Consider the following 20371-nt stretch of genomic DNA (forward strand, 5'->3'; position numbering starts at 1 on the left):
TTGTGTTCGTGTGTGGTATGTGTGAGTGCAGGTACACAGGTGTCACAAGGGTATGTGTGGAGGTCAGAGGATAATTTCCAGGATCTGGATCTCTCTTCTTACCATGTAGGTCCTAGGAACCCAACTCAGATCGTCAGGCTTGGCAGTGACCATGGTTACCTGATGAGCCGTCTCTGTGGCCTTGTCTTTGAGAGAGGGCATCATGTATCCCAGGTTGACCTCCAATACAATACTGGCTGAGGATGACTGTCAATATCTAACCCTCCTGCTTCTACCACCTGAGTGTTGGGACTACAGGTGTGGCCACCATGTCCAGTTTTATCATGTCTGATATTAAACCCAGCACCTTGAACTGCAGAGTGTTATAGAAATAAGAGAGAAAAAAAAAACATGGCTACTTAAAAAGGAAGGTGAGACAGCATGGTGGGATTCCTGTAATCCAGCACACAGGAGATGAAGAGACAGGAGGTCAAGGCCAGGAGGCTAGACAATGAGACTGAACCAGTCTGGGCTACAGGAGAACCTTTCTCAAACAACACAAAGTTAGGGTTGGGGATGAGTGAGATGTAACTCAGGATGGCTTCAAATTCATGTCAGATCTTCTGTCTTAACTTTCTAAGTGCTGGAATTAGAGAACTGTAGCTACCCCACCTAGTTGGTAGTTGTTGATTGGCTTTATTATTTTTTTTCTGAGACAAGGTCTTATATGGGCAAGAGTGGCCTCAAACTTCTGATCTTTCTACCTCTTGAATACTGGGATTACAAGTGTGCACCACCATGTATGGTTTTGTATGGTGCTGAGGATTGAACTCAGGGCCTCATGCAGGCTAGGTAAGCACTCTACCAACTGAGTTACATCCTCAGCCTCTGTCTACTGGCTTTAAAATGATATTGGAATTAGGAAAAAGAACAAAGATTTGTGTATGTGTGCATGTGTTACCTTCTAATGCAATTGTTTCCTCTTGCTTTTTATCAAGTACAAGCTGCTCCATTTCTTTTCTTAAATCCTCCTGGTTTAAGTTGCAGGCATCAAAGGCATCACTGACAAACTCAGAAACGCCTGGGCTGGTAGAGATTTCCTCCTCATCCTGAAATGCAACCAAAGAGCTCTTGGAATGGATTCTAAATGACACCCATGCCTCATAATTTAACACAGTCTCATTTTTTTGTTCTTCTCTGCTAGCTGTAAGACAATGCTCACTGCTTTCCAACCTTCTAACTGGCAGTTGCTTGGTAACAGAGTGAGTTACCACCTGAGGCTATTATTCTCCCTCACTGTTTAGATCACTCAAACCATTCTCTCTGATTCCTGATGAGCACATCTAGAATTATTTATGTCAGGAAATCAACTCAGCTCTCAGCTACAGGCCCTTGACTATTCAAGTACTGGACTCCTCATTTTGCAGGGATAAGACTGACACCGTCAAGCAGTTTTAAATGGTATCAGAGATGGTTAACCCAGTAACTTCATTTTCAGACATCATCTACTAGGTATAATGTAAAACTGTATTACCTCTTGAGTTTTAAGCTGAGATTTGATTACGACAGGTGGTGTTTTCGGCCGTACTGCCTCTAAGGAGTGAGAATAAAAGAGACAATAATTGCTTCGTTTACTTTTGAATGCGAATCATAAGAACAGCTAAAATATTCACAGATAAGATGTTAAATCATTTTCAGAAATGAGCTTTTATGGTATATTTTTAGCTCTCTTGAAGTTATGACATGACATAGCCAGGCACTACCATGTCAACCTCCTACTTTGGTGAGTGTCCTTTTGTTTTATCTATTTAGACACAGAGTCTCATTATGTAGCCCTGACTACCCTGGAACTCACAGAGATCCACATGCCTCTGCCTCCTGAGTGCTGGGATTAAATATATGCACCATCATGCCTGGCAGGAATGCCATTTTAAGTCTGCAATCACATTCAGTATCCTTATATGGAATTGTCATTAGGAAACCATCTTTGGTCTTCAGTGTCAACATAACTGATTCTGTGGTTTCTTTTAGGGTACTAAAAATGAAGCTATTTATCAAGCTTGTTACCAACCAGGTTAGAAAGTACAAAGGAAAACACAATACCCCTCCTGGCATTCTGTTGGTTATCCTATAAAGATTTAAGTAAGTGTGTGTGTGTGTGTGTGTGTGTGTGTGTGTGTGTGTGTGTGTGTGTGTGGTGAGGGGGTATGTGTCTCCTCAGAGGGTGTTGAATCCCCTGGTCCTGGAGTTACAGGCAATGTGAGCTGACTAATGTGGGTGTTGGGGACTGAATTTGAATCCTCTGTAAAAGCAACACTCACTCTTAACTGGTGAATCATCTCTCTAGCCCTTCTGCTCTTTATCGTATTAACCATGCTGACAGTCCTTACTGAGTACTTTTAGGTCCATTTTGTTAAACAGGCAGTCTTTGGGGAAACAGCTTTTTTTCTTTCCTTTTTTACTTTATTTATTTATTTTTTATTTTCGGTGGTGCTGGTTATGAACGTATTGTTATCTGCACATGTTAGGTAAGTGCTTTACATGTGAGCTATATTCCCAGCGTAGCATTTCCCAATAACATTAATTTAAGTAAGCCAGGAATGATAGCCTGTGCCTGTAATCTAAGCATTTCAGGGGCAGAGAAGCAGGATGGCTTAGAAGTTCAGCACTAGCTGCGGCTACACAGTGAAACCCTGTCTCAAAAAGCTACCTTCTAAAAACCAAAAACCAACCACAATTTAAGGATATTTCTAAAGAATGAAAGTTTACTGGGATTCAGGATACTATATGCAACCTGACCTTGAGTATAGTTTCTGAGCCTCTCCTAGTAGTTTGTAAAACCTGTGTCTTATGACATAACTTACATAAAATTCCACAAACTAAATTGCCCACTTCTTATCAGATGATTCTATTGATAATTAGAACATATCTATATCCACAGCAGGCACTCATGAAAAAATGAAGGAAAAACATAAAAGGGCTAGAGATATAGCTCAGTAGAGTTCCTGCCTAGTATTTGCAAGGTGGGATCCAATCTTGGTGCCATAAAATAAATATATAAAATATTATACAATATATATTAATCAACATGTAAAATAATAAATTAAATAAAAAATGCTTTGACTCTAAAAATATATATATATATATATATACATATTAATATTTATTTCTATTTACTTTGTTTACTTGGTTTTTTTTTTTGAGACAGGGTCTTACTATATATCCCAGACTAGTCTGGAATTCTGTGTAGACCAACAAGGCTTCCAACTCAGAGATCTAACTGACTCTGCATCCAGATTAAAGGTGCATGCAACCATGCCCAGCTTTATTTTTATTTATGTCTGAGTAACCATGGAATTCAGAAGAGGGTATCAGGTCCCCTGCAACTGGAGGTATAAGGGACAGTAAGCCATCCATGTAGATGCTGGGACCTGAACTCAAGTCCTTTGGAAGAGCAGGAAGTGCTCTTAATTGCCAAGTCAACTGTTCAACCCTATATTAATATGATAGTTCATCAAACAGTTGCTGATATTATAAAACTTGTTTCCTGGCAAACAGGGGTAATACATCACAGGAGGAAAGTACCAGATGTTTAATAGATACTTGTTATTGCACTGGAATAAGCACGACTGGGCTCTACAACCATTAAGGCCCAAGGAAAGTAGGATGAATTGAAGTCTGAGAAACATCTGGCCTTGGTAGCACATGCCTGTAACCCTAGCACTTGAGATATGTAGGCAGGAGGATCAGGAGCTCAAGACCAGCCTGGACTACATGAGACCTCAAAACAGTCCAAAGGGGCAAGAAAACGAATGTAGAGAAGGTTGTCATCCAAGAGTAATAAAAAGAGGAAAGAAGCCTGGTGCTGGTGGCATACCTTTAGTCCTGGCACTAGTATGTAGAGGCAGGTGGATCTCTGAGTTTAAGGCCTGTCTGCTCTATAGAGCTAGTTCCAGAACATCCAGGACTACACAGAGAAATCCTGTCTTGAAAAAGACAGGAAAAAAAAAAAAAGAAATTAAGAATCAAGAATGAGATAGCAAAAATACACTTGGGGAAGACACATGTAAGCTGGGCCAGAAAGGGCAGCAAAACAGAAAATTTCCTTTGGAAAGAAAAGAATGTTTCTGTGCAGAGATGTCAACATTTTTGATGCACACAAGGTGACAAGCTCATTACCATCTCTAAGCAGGAATATTTTACATCAATTCTTTTCTTCCAGAATGATCTCTTCTCCCTAGAATGTACCTGTCAGAGGCAAATCATCCTCTCTGCTGCTTTTCTCTTCCTTTCCAGAGGCTTGCTGCTGGGCAGCCAGTGCTGTGAGTTGGGCTGACTGCTTAATCAAGGAGATGCGGTAGAAGTAGTTCCTCCAGAATACTTCTTCCTTCACACTTTGATAGACAGTGACACATGTGAGAATGTGAGGGTCAAGGGCACACAGGTTAGCATAGCAAAGCCTAAAATAGATCATTACTTATTTGGCTCTGGGAATATAGGGTTTCATGCACTACCAGGCAAGCCTGCACTCCACTACCAAGCTAAAGCTCCAGTCCGAGTGCTTTCAGTCATTGTGAGGGCCAAAGGAAATGATCATTTGCTTTACAAGTGAAAGCTAAACAACAGGGTATGGCACACTATAGTCTCCATAGCAGCAGAGATTATACAATGCTCATGAACTACCAGTATTCCCTGGTGCTTCTATTTATCCTATTAATTTTATTCTATGTGTACAGGTATTTTTGCCTGCATGTATGCAAGGACCATGGAAGCCAAAAGAGGCATTGGAATCCCCAGAAGTAGAGTTACTGACTGTGGTGAGCTACCATGCAGAATTGAATCTGGGTTGTTTGGAAGAGCAGCCAATGCTATTGATTGCCGAGCCATCTCTCTAGTCCCTTTTTAAAAATTACATGTACTTATCATGTGTGTATGTATATACATGTAAGGTCTATAGGACAATTTTCAGGAGTTCTCTTTTTCTTCCATGTGGGGCAAGAATTCGTGGTTTGGCAGCAAGTGCCTTAACCTGCTGAGCTATCATGGTGACCCTCATTTCTTAGTATTTAATACATAGATTTGACTCTTGACAGAAGGAAACAATACATTCATGTGTGGCAGTGTGACTAACCAGGGGAACTTGAAGCTGATACAGGACACTATATTTTCTAAAGGATTATATGCTTTTATGCAGTAGGAAGAAACTATTGCAGATGTTGTTGTTTCTTACTTTTCATACATTTGTATGTTTTGGTATATATGTCTGAATATGTGAAAGCACATATATACACATGTATGTGGAGGATGAATGTTGAATACGGATGGGGAACCATCCTCAACTGTTCTTCCACTTTATTATATACTGAGGTAGGATCAGTCAATCAAACTCTGAGCTCACTGATACAGCCAGTCTAGATATGGCTAGTCTGGTTGTTCAGCTGGCTCCAGGATCCTGTGTCCTCTTTTCAAGGCTGGACCACACCCACCTCCCATCAACATTGGTCCTGAGCATTTGAGTAAGTCTTCATGCTTACCAGGCAAGTGTTTAACTGATGAGTCATCTCCCTACCCCTTGTTTTTTTTTTTTTTTTTTTTTTTTTTTTTTTTTGAGATTGAGTCCCACTGGGTGGTGGTGCACATCTTTAATCCCAGCACTCAAAAGGCAGAGGCAGGCAGATCTCTGTGAGTTTGAGGCCAGCCTAGTCTACAGAGCTAGTTCCAGGACAGCCAAGGCAATACAGAGAAACCCTGTCTTGAAAAACAGTCCAAAACAAAACAAAAAACCAAAAAAAGACTGAGTCTCATGTATCACAGGCTGGCCTCAAAATCACGACATAGCTAAGGTTGACCTTGAACTCCTGATCCTCCTGTCTCCATCACTCAAGTGCTAGGATTATAGGTTTTTGCTACCACACCTGGCTTAGAAAATAACTAGCTGGCAGCTTGCTAAAGTAGCTAGCAAATAGTAGAAACAATGGGAGATGTTATAAAGACTTTGGGTGTGGGGCAGAATTGGGGATAGAACCCAAGGCTTTGTGAAAACTAAGCAAGCCCTCTACTACCAAATTATACTCAAAACCATCTGAAGATGGTTGATAAAGACTCAAGTTCTATTCAACCTGAAAACTCACAGTGGTTCTTAAACTTGATTGCCTATTGGACCTGCCTGCCTTGAGGCATTGGTGTCAAGTAGAGTATGGTAGGTACACACAATAGATGGCCTAGAAAGGACAGTAAGAACAAAGCAGAGAGTGGTATCTGAGTGGAGGATGAAGGGGAGTTAGAAATGAGAGCTTAGTGACATGCACAGTATTGAAAAAAATAAAAACATTAAAGGTCATAGAACCAGGCTTCTCACTGCCAGAACAGGGAGTTACAAACATGGCAGGAAAAAATGAGTATGATCCTTATTGGGAAGTATTCCTGTGGACATAGTTTTCCTTCCATGGAGACACAACTGAGCATGTGTACACCTCCTAACTATATCCTCTGCTGGTGAGGTGTGACACCCCAATGATGCTCAGTTCCATGTCATTTTCTGAAAACCATTATTATATTAATATGTGCTAATAAGGAAGAATAAAATTTAATTTTCTATTAAAAGGTACCAGCACTTTCTGAATTTATAAATGGTGTATACTAGGATTAGAGGAAGGTAAAAATAAATGAGTTTGAAGGTTGTTGTGGTGGCCCACATCTTTAATCCCAGCACTCAGGAGGCAGAGACAGGTGATCTCTGAATTTGAGGCTAGCATGGTCTACATAGCAAGTTTCAGGACAACCAGGGATACATATTGTAACTATCTCAAACAAAACAACTGCCAAAGGACACAGATGTAAGTTTTGCTAGGCTCCCATTGGTCAAAAGTAATGATGATTTGAGTATCAAAATAGTAACAGATTACAACCCACTGCATCAAATGCATTAGACAATATGGATATAAATACAAGAATATGTGGAAAATTTGATGATGAATAGAATGAAATTTCAAAGTCCCTATGGGGCCAGTGGGCAAATGCACTTGCTGCTAAGCCTAATAATGACCAGAGTTTGATTCCTGAGCTCCAAATGGCTGAAGGAAAGAATTGACTCCCACAAGTCCTTCTTCCCAAATATTATGTTGCCATTAAGTCTTTAACGCTGATATATAGCTCTATTGGTAGAGTACTTGCCTAATATGCACAAAGTCCTGGGTTTGCTCCCCAGGCACAGTGGGATATATGGCTATAATCATAGTACTCAGGAGATGGAGGCAGGTAGGAGGATCAGAAGGCAAAAAAACAAAACCAGTTCTTGGCCAGCCTGGGATACATGAGACACTGTTTCAACACACACACGCACACACACACACACACACACACACACCACCACACAAAATCCATGAAGTGTTTATTCACAAAATATTAATTTCTTTTACTTTTTTTTCTCCTCCCAACTCCCCTTGAAGTAGGGTCTTACTCTATAGCTCACCTTGAGTTCTTTATGTAATATCAGCTCAGGCTGCTGTGGACTCTTCTCCTGTCTCAGTCTCCTCAGTGCTGGAATTAAAGGTATTTGCCACAGACCCCAGCTTTTTTTTTTGACTTGTTATCATGTGCTTGCAGTACTTGCAGAGACCAGAAGGCATCACATCCCTTGGAGCTGGAGTTGCAGGGGGTTGTGAGCCATCCAATATTGGTGTTGGAAACTGAATCTGGATCCTCTGCAGAAGCATCAAGTGCTCTTAATCTCTGAGCCATCTCCCCAACCCCTTACTTGTTTATTTAAACAGCATTGTGATGTGTACTCAGGCTGGCACTGAACTCACTATGTAGCCCCAGTAGTAGGATCAGATGTGCACAACTGTCAGATGTGCCCACTTCTAATTATTATCATTATAATTATTTGAGACATGGTCTCAAAATATAGCCCAGGCTAGTCTTGAACTTGGTATTCTGTCTCTGCTTCCTGAGTATTGGTATTACAGGCCTTGCCATTATACTCAATACTAATTACTTTCCAAGAGGAAAACAGTAATTTTACAGTTAAGAAGCCTGCCAAACAGCACCTTCAAGTGAACAAGGTATTAACTATATTGGGACAAATAAAAGTGTGCCTTATACAAGGTCCAAGTGATGAAAAGAGACTGATGAGACATAAGAACTAAATGTAATCTATGATATTAACTGGATTCTTTGTTAAATTAATTGGATTCTTTTGCTAAAGAGAACATTATCAGAACAAATAAAACATTTAAAACAGGGCCTGAAAACAAGATTGTAATAATATGAGATCTGCTGGTTGCCTGTGACCTGATTTGATAGTCATACTGGGGTTGTGGGAAAGAATGAATGTCTATAGGGACTACATAATAAAGTATTCAGGCTTGAACTTAAGGGCTTGGTGATGGAACGATTGCTTTACCATGTGCAAGGCATTGGGTTCCATCTCCAGTACCCTTTCCCACAAAAAAAGAATCAAAGACCATGAGACATCAGGTTTCAAATGAAAAAAAAAAAAAGTTTTCTGGGAGGCTGAGGCAGGAGGATCCTGAGTTCAAGGCCAGCCTGGATTACCAAGGAGACTATCTCAAAACTAAAAATGAAAACAAAACAATAAGACCAATTAATAGGAGGCTAGAGAGATGGCTCAGTGGTTAGGACCACTTGCTCCTACTTCAGGGGACACGAGTTTGGTTCCCAGCACCCATGTCAGATGGTTTGCAAATGTTTGTAACTCCAGCTCCTGAAGATCTGATATCATCTTCTGGACTCCCCATCAGGTAAAGGTACTTGTCATACAAACCTGGTGACCCTGAATTTGATTCCCAGGACCCACATAAAGGTGGAAGGAGAGAACCAACTCTATAATTATTCTCTAACCTCAAAACTGAAGGCAAGTCACTTGTACCCATATACACATATTGGGCGGGCGGGCGCACACGCGCATACACACACACACACACACACACACACACACACAAATTAATGAATTACAAATGGCCTTTGTGCGTGCTCCAGTGGTGCAATCAGTTATCACACAGTACTTATACAAATGGTCTTTGTATTGCATTCACATCTAACTTTTCATTCTTTCAAAATAATAATTTTTAAAAATTGATGACTATTCTCTCAATTAAATTATAATCTCTAGTTTGGAAGACAAACCTAAACTGAATCAAGGGAACACATCTGGGGAAGGAGCTCAGTTGGCAGGCACAAAGCCCTGGGTTCTAACCCCAGTACCATATAAACCGGGCATTGTGGCCTAAATCTGTAATCCTAACTTCAGGGTTGAGGCAGGAGAATCAGAAATTCAAGGTTATTCTCCATTACATATAGCATTCCAAACCAGCAAGGAATAGGTGAGAACTTGTTGCCAACTAACCACATAAAAACAAAAACAAGCCATTATAAACAAATGTGGAGCATCTAGATTTTCCTTCTCTGAGTGTCACTTTGATCGCCTTGGATGCTCTTTCTGAACCATCACTTATAAATTGAAGGGCTGGGCAGTGGTGGTGCATTCCTTTGATCCCAGCACTTGGGAGGCAGAGGCAGTCAGGTCTCTGTGAGTTCAAGACCAACCTGGTCTACAGAATGAGTTTCAGGACAGGTTCCAAAGCTACACAGAGAAACCCTGTCTTGAAAAACCATAATAATAATAATAATAACAACAACAAAGAAACAAACAAAAAAACCTCACAACACTATAGAGAAACCATGTTTCAAAAAAACAAAAAGAAATTGAAGACTATTCGAAGTGTACATTAGTGTGTGTCAGTACTTCCTTATGGCAGCCTGAACCCACAAGTGCCCTGCTGCTGCATCACAGACACACTTTGAAGCCCTCTGATAGCAGGGGAGAAACTACACAGGCTGACATATGCCTTGTGTTCCTTATAGGGTGTCCACAGGCTTCTAATGCCTTAAATCCAACACAAAAGCAGAAATGCATTTGTGTTTGGGAGCTGCAGCTGTGCCCAGGAGGTTTCTTTATCAGAGGACCTTTTGGAACCTTTACAATGTCATCTGGAGTGTGATTCTTCCCTAGAGGGTGACACACCAGTTTTCTGCAAAGTGTCTGCCTCTCTTACATCAAGAGGGAGGGAGTCTGGCAAAGAAAGAAGTCCAAATGGTTGTTTTTGCTCATCAAAAGAGCAAACAGAGCCCATGAGTCACCACAGAGACATTAGTACACCCAAGGTTTGTTCATGTGAGATGTTTCACAGAGCTCAGAATTAAAAGTGGCCTTGAAGATACTTAGGCAGCCCACTTTCTCAACGTTTCCCCCCTTTGAGACAAAGTTTCACTTAGCCTGTAACACAAGCTTTGCCTGGAACTTACTATGTAAGGTCTCAAACTAGTAGCATTCTTCTTGTCTCAACCTCCTAAACACTCAGATTATAGGTGTATGTTAGCACACTTAGCTGCAAATTCACTTTTGCCTGGCTCTGATGTTTTGGCTTAAGACCTTGGGCCTTAAAATGTAAACAGGTCCATTTTATTCCCCCAAGTCTCATAGTTTCTTTCTACCATGTAGCCCCAAGGACTTAACTCAGGTCCTCAATCTTAGCAGCAAGTGTCTTTACCCACTGAACCATCTCAAGCTGGATTTTTATCAAATATTTTATTTGTATGGGTACTTTTGCCTGAAGATATGTTTGTGCAGCATGTGTATGCCTGTGCCCACATAGGCCAGAAGAGAGCATCATATCCTCTGGAATTACAGATGGTTGCAAGTTACCATGTACGTACAAGGAATCAAACCTGGGTCCCCTGGAAGCACAGTTAGTGCTCTTAACCAGAGTCATCTTTCTAGTCCCCAAAGCTAGACTTTAAAAATATATATCCCAGGCTGGTCTCCAATTCTCTATCCTCAGCCTCCTGAGTATTAGGATGATAGGGGTGTGACACCATGCCCAGTTAAAAATAATATTGTGCTGGGCATTGGTGGTGATTGCCTTTAATCCCAGCACTCTGGAGGTAGAGAGGCAGGTCGATCTCTGTGAGTTCAAGGCCAGCCTGGTCTACAGAGCCAGTTCCAGGACAGGCTCCAAAGCAATACAGAAAAACCCTGTCTCATAAAAATGATAATTTTTGTGTCCATCTATCAGGGCAGAATACTTCTCTTATTTATCCCTTCATCTTTTAAAACAATAAAAGTCAATTCCTAGGGGTTTGTGAGCATATGCAGTAGAGGAAAAGATGGTATACTTCTTTATATCCTCAATTAAAAATAGCTATTTTAGCCACACTCTAACGATGAAATTTGCAATGTGAATTTAGCTATACTTTTCTTTTGGAAGTGTGAGGTTAAACTGTAGAAATTGATCTTAGCACTTGGAATGTCAAGGAAGTTAAAGGAGGATCAAAAGTTCAGGGTCATCCTTGACTGATTCCATAGCAAGATTGAAACCAGCCTGGTATATGGAAAACAAGTCTCATAAGGAAGGTTGGTTGTGATGACTCATGCCTCCAATCCCAGCACCTAGCACATAGCCCACAGCACATAGCACGAAGAAGCAAGAGGATCCCTGAAAGACTGGGGTGGACAGCCTGGTCAATAAGAGTTTCAGGCCAGCCAGGGTAACTGGATCTAGTGGTATGTGCTTATAAACCCAGCTTTTGGGAGGTGAAGGTAGGAGATCAGGCATCCATCCATGGTCATCTTCAGCTACATATGGCATTTGAGGCCAATCTGCGTTATATGCAAGCCTGTCTCAAAAACAAAACAAAGCCAAACAACAATAAAATGGAATTCGCCACCAGAATGTTGATAGTTATAGAGAAAAGAGTTTTACTATAGAGGAAAACACAAAAGGTTCTATATAACTGGCTTCCCTAGGCTAGAGGAACTTTATCAAAGTAGTATTCTCACACAGACAAAAGACTTGAGCTGCCATATGATCCCAAGGAGTAGGACATGTTTGTCAAAATCTCTATGTGGTCAGCTAAACATTGCATAATGAACATGAACCCATATACATTCCCTCTGAAAACATCCCAGAAACCACAGAAGATCTGCATAGAAAAATCCTATAGACAGTGGAAATAAGATAGGGTAGGACAGTGGAAGCTGAAAAGTCAACAGGCAAACAAAAATGTACTGTGTGGAGTTATGCTACCCATGGGACGGGTGGCCAGTACTATGAAGTAGGCCTGCAGACAGGCCCTGGAATAGGGGCCACAGACACCTGTGAGGAGAGGGGAGATGGTTCTACTCTCTCTCACCTTGCCCTGCCCTTCCCAGGAGATAGAGCCTAACAGTTTCCTATGTGGGATTCAAGCTCACCTGGTACAGTGGAACTTGGGCTGTGATGCCAAACTGAAGCTACAGGGCATAGCCTGCACATGGGTTTGTGTCAGACCAGGCTCTTGTTGTCTTGCCTGCAGCTGGCCAGGAGGTTGAAGAGTCCTCTATCAGGGAAGCTACCTACTTACAGGTAGTCAAGTCTCTCCAACCATAGAAGTCCATCTCAACATAAGGTGCTCAAGTATCCTCAGTACAGTGTCATTACTACAAGACAAGGGAGAGGATCCTGCAACCCAGAAGGCAAAGTTCCAAAAAGCTTCTGAGAAAAGTACACAGAAAGAAGACATTTTGAGAAAAGTATAAATTGTACCCTCTGGGGATGGTAAAATTATAAAGTCATGAAACAAGAACATTCTAAAAAGGGGACTCTGTTACAAAGAAAAAATGCCAGCTTTTTTTGTTTTGATAATATTTTTTGGACAGAGTCTTACTCTATAGCTCAGGCTGGCCTGGAACTTACTATATAAGCCAGACTGTCCTCAAACTCATAGTGATTATTCTGCCCTAACCTCCTGTGTACTGGGATGAGAAATGTTAAATCACAATACCCTGCCTTTATTTTGTTTAGAAATAGGGTTTCTCACTTGTGACCCAGAATGGCCTCTCACAATCCTTCTGCCTCTACCTCTCAACTGCTAGGATTATAGTTCTGAGCCAAGCCCTGCTTGGAAAGCTGACTTCAAAAAATATGAACAAAATAAATAGCAGTGACAATCATAATCATCATAATAAAAACCAGGCCTGGTAGCTCAGGTCTGTAAACCTAGTTACTTGGGAGCCTGAAGCAGGAGGATTGACATTTCAAGGCCTGCTGAGGATATAGATTGACTTCAAGACCCAGCTAGGCAACCTAGTTAAAATAAAAAAAAGTCAAAAAGAGGTCTGGGTATGTATTTCAGCATTAAAACATTGCCTGGTGTGAGCCAGGTCCTAAATTCAATTTCCAGTACTGCAAACACAACAACAAAAACCCTACATGAGAGTAAGAGGCAGACAAAGCCGCAGGGATGCTGCAGAGGGGAAGGCTGCCCTCTGCTGTCAGGATGATGGAAAAAGTTCTGGAGCTTAAAGGGCAACTGGGATTTTGTGTGTAGGGAATGGCCTTTCTTTGGTGGAAGAAAAACCACAAAAGGATAGAAGACAGCTATTGCTGAGCCTGAATACACAACATGGATTTCAGGAAAAAGGCAAGGGAACCCTTTACAGATCTGATTTTCTTTGAGTCTATTTGTTCTTTCTGAAGGAAACATGTTTTACCTTAACTTGGCTAAAGAACACACCTCCTTCCTATCCTGACTTTCATGCCAAGTCTGCCCTCCCTTTCTATTTTCGGGCATGCTGCCAAACAAACAGGGCCTCTGAAGGGCTATGGGGCCTGTTTGGATCAACAGATAGTGTCAAGAGGATTCTGGCCTCTATTCAGTGACTCTTCCTTAACACTGTACATATTAACTAGATAGAGTCCTTAGGAAAGTGAAATCTCTACTGTGAAACAGAAATCATCACTGTAGGAGTGATCAGTGTCTCTCTGACTGAAGGATATGGTGCTTACAGTTTAGGAACAAGGGCAAATCTCATCTTGCTTAGTAGCTCATCCTCTTGGAGCATGACCAGGGCGACAGGGTACATCTGATCAAAGTCAAAGTTAAAGTGCACACCAGCTGGTGGGTCACGAAGGAAATTCCTCTTGTCCTGTGATGAAAAAGGAGGCAAAAATGGGTGGCAGGATCACAAAATGCAATTAATAGGTTATAATGTATCATGGATACATTATACATTGATTTTTTTTTCTAGACAGAGTTTCTCTGTGTGTAGCTCTGGCTACCCTGGAACTTGATCTGTAAACCAAGCTGGCCTTGAACTCAGATATCCCACTGCCTTTGCCTCCTGAGTGCTGGGATTCAAGGTGTGCATTACTAAATTTTAACCAAGTTTTCAGTTACAAAATCCATTGAGCTGTCATTTAAAAGAGACAGGAGAACAATCCTTCCAAACTTTTTTGTAACACTTACCTGGACAGAGGCTCCCAGGAGGCCAGCCAGTTCACATAATTGGTTGAAATTACATAAAGATAATATAAACATGAGTTTGTTTTTATTGGACGCTTTTAGGTATGTGAAAGCTATTAGAAACATTCTAACTAAAGGACAAACACAGTGGAACAGGCCTGTAATCCCACCAATTGGGAGGTAGGGGCCAGGGGATCAGGACTTCAAAGTCAGCATCATTTATATAGAGAGAGGTTTTGAAGTCCTCCTGGGCTACATGAGACCCTGTCTCAAAAAGACAAGAAATTGGTCTGTGAGATGGCTCAGTGGGTAAAGGTATTTGCCACCATGACTTATAACCTGAGTTTGATCCCTAGGGTCTACAGAGTGGAAGGAAGGAGATGGGGCTGGAGTGATAGCTCAGTGGTAAAGAGCACTGGCTGTCCTTCCAGAGGAACCAGGTTCAATTCTCAGCACCAAAACAGCAGCTCATAATGTCTGTAACTCCAGCTCTAGGGAATCCCACACCTTCTTCCAGCTTCCTCAGGCACTGTATGTAAGTGGTACATGGACATACTAGCAAAACACTTGTACACATAAAATAATAAAAATAAAAAATAAAAAAAATCAAACAACAGAACTTCCACCATAAAACATTCAAGAAAAGCATGGAATGACGGATCTCAGAACCAAGAGCTAGAATGCTTATAATCCCTATACTTGGAAGGTGGAAGCAGGAGGCTTAGAAATTTAAGGCCAGACTCTGCTATAAAATGAGTCCAAGGCTAGTCTGAGCTACCCTAGTAAGTTTGGAACAAGACTGGCCCACCTCAAAACAAAAACTCAACAAAGTAAAACAACACAACACAGAATCCTATTAGTTACAGACAACTTGTGGCTCAACATAACACTCTCCTGCACCTAGCTCTCTAATATATCTGGTGTCTGCACAAGTGTGATGGCTAATCTTGGTTGTCAAAACTTGATTACATCTGAAATCAACTAAAACTCAAGCTGATAGGCACTCGTGAGGAATTTTATTAATCAGATTATTTGAAGGAGAAAGGCCCACCCCAAATCCGGCAGCCCACATAAAAGGACACAGGAGGAAACCTTGCTTTTTGCCCAGTTGCCTCTCTCTCTCTTTCTATGGCAAATGTATCTATCCTACTGCTGCAGCTAGTATTACATCTACCTTCTTCAGGATTCCAATGTATACTGAGGACCAGCAGCTATATCCAGGAACCTTCAGGGACTTCAGCACCAGACAGGGACAGCAGAGATATCCAGCCTTGTGGACTGGACAACTAACAGATTCTCAGCTTTCCATTGTAAGACAGCTGTTGGCCTATCTGAACCACATCCTGAGAGCCAGTCTAATAAATCTACTTTTAATGTGTATAGTCATTCTGTCAGTTCTGTGCCTTTAGAGAATCCTGACTAGTGCAGGTAAGATTTCACATAAATAAGAAGGTAGGCAGTCCATACATTGTGATTACCTAACACTGTTATTTAAAGACCTTGTTTGATACATAAAGGAATTTTCACTTTATAAAAATATTACCTTTTTTTAAATTTTGTTTTAAGACAGGGGTTCTCTCTGTAGTTTTGGAGCCTGTCAATCTGTAGACCAGGCTGGCCTCAAACTCCCAGAGATCACTCTGTCTCTGTGCTGGGATTAAAAGTGCATGCCACCACCACCCAGCTTTTCTTTCCTTTTTAAAAGAAGTTTTCATGTGTATAGGTGTTTTATCAACATCTATGTCTGTGCACCACACGCATGCTTGATGATTGCAGAGGTCAGAAGAGGATGTACGATCCTGAGACTGGTAGATAATGATGGTTGTGAGCAGCCATGTGGGTGCCAGGAATCAAACTAGGTTCTCTGAAAGAGCATCTAGTATTCTTAACCACTGAGCAAACTCTCCAGTCCCAACTTTTTATTTTAAAGACAATCTCCTGTAGCAAAGGCTAGCCTTAAATTCTCCATCTATTGGAAGGTAACCTTGAACTCCTGATCCTCCTACCTCAGCCTCCTGACTGCTGGGATGACAAGCATGAAAACTGACTTTCCTTTTTCATTCAAGGTCATGAAGAACTTTCCAGTTCTAAGGGCTAAACCAGACCCATTTCCATAGTCATTTATATACTTTCTAACCTGTTTGAAAGAGTTCTCAAAGCCAGGTATAATAGCACACATCTGTCACATACCAGCACTTGAGAGGCTAAACCTGGAGGATTGCCTAGAGTTTGAGAACAGCCTGGGCTACATATTGACTTCCAGAATAAGACCCCATGTTTAAAAAAAAGAGAAGAGCTTTTATTCCTCTGTAAAGTGATCTTTGTATTTTTAAAATTATCATTATTGTGTATGTTGAGGGGGAGGTAGAGACACACACCCCTGTGATACAGCTTGTATAAAGAGAGGACAATGTTAATTTGGTTCTCTCTTCTATCTTTCATGTGGGTCTAAGGGATTGGACTCAGGTCACTAGGCTTGTGAGGCAAGAGTTTTCTTTACCCACTGAGCCATCTTGCTGGCTCACAATATGGTATCTTTTAAAGAAACTCCAGTAAGTGGAGTTTCTGGTTCATGAGTACACTTATTTCAATGACTATTACCCAGGCTTTCCAGTGGAGGAGGTATACAAGGAAGTCTCACAACTTTTTACTAGAAAAAAAAGAGTAGAGGTGGAGTGTATAAACTAAATAGTTCACAAGACCCTGAATTCAATCCCTAGTAACAAAAAGGGGTGAGAGTAGGTTAAAGAGGATTGTCCAATGAGATAGCTCAGAGATCCTGGCACCAACCTGGTAGGAGAAAACCAACTCTCTGCATGGTATACTGTGATCTCCACATGTGCTGTGATGTGTACACACACGTACGTACACACACACACACACACACACACACACACACACACACACACAATTTTTTACAAAAAGAAAAAGTAGGTTGAAAACAAAGATGAGCCTTGAATCCCAGCATTCTGGAGGCATGGGCAGGTAGATATGTAAGTTCTGAGCAAGCTGGAGCTGTGCTGTAAGGCTTTGTCTCAGAAACAAAGAAAGGTGGTGGGGGAAGTGCTGGAGAGTTGGTTCAGCAGTTACAAACACTGACTGTTTTTCCAGAGGACCTGGGTTTGAATCCTAGCTCCCACATAGAGGCTCATAATTACCTGCAACTTCAGTTCCAGGGGATCCTATACTTTCTTCTGGCTTCTAAGGGCACTGGGCATACATGTGGTACATAGACATATATGCAGGCATGTAATACCCATACAGATAGAAATAAGCAAAAGTGAAAACAACTGATCACAGTGAAAATATTGATTCAGGAAGTTATGTGCCATGCACTGATCAAGCTGGCCTTTGCTTTCTGAGAACACATAAGTAAGCATAACATTAGAATCTCACCCCCTTGGTGTGCAATAGGAATAAAAGCACTAGGTACACGGTAGTCATTCTGGGAGCTTCAAAAGGTAAAAACTGTGGGGAAGTGCTTTCTGAAACTGTCCTCTGCAACATCATGGTTGGTTGGTATGGTTACATTTCCTGAAGTCCTAAAATAAAGTTTTGTGGGTCAGCAAATGGGATTCTCTCTATATTAATGTCAATTACCAAAAAACATATGTAGGTAGAGACAACACGGAACATAATTCATTCACAAGAACTGCATTGCTGCCTCATATAAAAGAATCTCTTCCTTTTTTGAAACAGCCTCACTATACAGTCCAGCCCAATCTCAAATTGGTGAAACTCTTTCTGCATCACTATCCCAAGTACTAGGAGTACAGATAAGAGACTCTTATCTTTTAAAGGCTGAAACAATCATTTGGCTAATAGGCTATACTTTATTGTGAAAAAAGAAAGAAAAGTGTAAACTAACTCAAAGTTTAAAAAAAGTCAGGCCAGGTGGCCTTAAACCCCAGCACCTAGGAAGCAGAGACAGATAGATCTCTTTATCTCTGTGAGTTTGAGGCCAGACTGGTCTACAAAGCTAGGGCTTTGCAAGGAAATACTGTTTTGAAAAAAAAATCAAAACAAATCATGGGTCAATAAAGAATGTCATGGGGCCCCACCCCTGCCTGGAGATCTAAACACATTTTCTTCAGTGGTATAGCCATTGGTAAGTTGGTCATGATCCTATAAATAACTTCTCACCCATGTTCCTTTAAGGATCCTAATGAAACTCAATGAGTCAACAAGAACAAAGGCTGGGGATGTGGCTCAGTGCTAAAGTACTTATCTAGCATGCCTGACTCAGTACTGAAAAAACAAAACAATTCAGGAAGTTACTAAGAAATCATGAAGTTAACAGGCACGTTCTTAAGCTTTCAAAAATGTTTATAAATATTTATAAAAAAGGACATAGTGGCACATGCCTTTAATCCTAGCATTTGGGAGGCAGAGGCAGGTGGATCTCTGTGAGTTCAAGGCTAACCTGGTCTACACAGTAAGTTCTAGGACAGCCAGAGCTATATAGTGAGACCCTGTCTCAAACCAAACCAAATCAACCAACCAAAACTGTAAAAGTCTGGGGCATGGTGGTATATACTTGTAACCTCAGTATTAGGGAAGCTCAAATAGAAAAACAGTTATAGGCTGGCCTAGGCTACTTAGTAAGTTCAAGGCCAGCCTAGGCTATATAGCAAAATCCAGGACAGCCAGAGCTACACAGAAGAACCCCGTCTTGGGGAAAGAAAATGAAAAGTAATTCAGCTAAAGGGAAAATCCTGTGAACAGAAATGTACTAAGACAGGAGACAAATAGTATCCACACAGGGTATTTACAGGGTACTCACAGCTGATAAAGCCAAAATCTGCTGTTGAATTGTTTCTTCATCATGACTATCAACCCATGGTGGCACAGCTGCTTCTATACAGGAGGAAAAAAGGTTATTGGGGCTAGACAGATGGCTCAGTGGTTAAGAGCACTTCCTGCTATTGCAGAGAACCTGGATTCAGTTACTAGAACCCACATGGCAGCTTACAACTGCCAATTAATTCCAGTGGATCTGACACCCTCTTCTGGCTTCTGCAGGTACTACATGGTTACAACCATTATACAGTAATCTGTCATTTCAAAAAAACAAGGAAGGTTGTTACATTTAAGACACTAATTTACCAATAAGCACCAAATATGATTATTCACTATAATACCTAGATTTAATCTGTAAGCTTTATGCTTGGTCAACAAATACTCTACTTGAATGATAATTCAGATATCTGACCATAATTTAATCAGTTCTTCAAAATCAGTATCACTGGGCCCACAAAATGGCTCAGTGGGTAAAGGTGCTTACCTAGAAGACTGAAGACCTGAATTCGATGCCTAGGACCACATGGTGGAAGAGTCCTTTGACCTCCATATGTGCAAAGTGGCACACAAGAGTATATATATGCACACACGTACATAAACAGTAGGGGAGAAACACATTGTAGATATCTGAACATGTTATTTCAAGGACAAAATAGGGAGCTGGAGAAATGGCTCAGGGGTTGGAAGTACTGACTTTGCTTCCAAAGGACCCAGGTTCAACTTCCAGCACCTACATGGCAGCTCACCACTGTCTGTAACTCCAGTTCCAGGGAATCTGACATCATCACACAGAAATACATGCAGGTAAAACACCAATGCAAATGAAATAAAAATATTTTTTTAAAAAAGGACAAAATATCAGAATATACAATCCTATTCCAATCATGAGGAAATATCAGACAAAGCTCAAATATACAAAAGCATATTAAGAAGGGAACAGCCCACCCTCAGCATTTGGAGGTGGAGTCAGGAAGACCAGGAACTTGAGGACAACCTCAACCACACAGCAAATATGAGGTCAGCCAGGACTGCCTCAAAAAAAAAAAAAAAAAAGACAAAGGTTGTTAAAAAATTCCAGACTAAATAAGGCTAGCAGAAATGACAGAATATAATATCATATCTCAACCAGTTTTTATGCTTAACTAGATTCTGGGAGGGGGTCAACTAGAGATATGAATAGTTATTACATTTACGTATTATGTCTCTAGGAATGGTGGTGCATGACTGTTATCTTGGCACTTGCGAAACAGAGGCAAATAATTGCTTCAAGTTCTAGGCAGCCTGGGCT

General features: G+C 41.0%; 1 protein-coding gene across 1 annotated transcript in view; it reads right to left on the reverse strand.

The window, feature by feature from the left end:
- The window catches only part of Syap1 (synapse associated protein 1), a 28446-nt gene that overhangs the window by 402 nt on the left and 7673 nt on the right, over nt 1-20371 (reverse strand). Inside the window, exons 4-8 of the mRNA XM_051178734.1 lie at nt 19067-19140; nt 13827-13966; nt 4228-4373; nt 1514-1572; nt 941-1088 (exon numbers count right to left, since the gene is read on the reverse strand). Coding sequence (XP_051034691.1) covers nt 941-1088; nt 1514-1572; nt 4228-4373; nt 13827-13966; nt 19067-19140 — 567 coding nt within the window. The remainder of the gene's footprint in view (nt 1-940; nt 1089-1513; nt 1573-4227; nt 4374-13826; nt 13967-19066; nt 19141-20371) is intronic.

This window comes from Phodopus roborovskii, unplaced genomic scaffold (assembly GCF_943737965.1).
Source record: "Phodopus roborovskii unplaced genomic scaffold, PHOROB, whole genome shotgun sequence".
Taxonomy (NCBI): domain Eukaryota; kingdom Metazoa; phylum Chordata; class Mammalia; order Rodentia; family Cricetidae; genus Phodopus; species Phodopus roborovskii.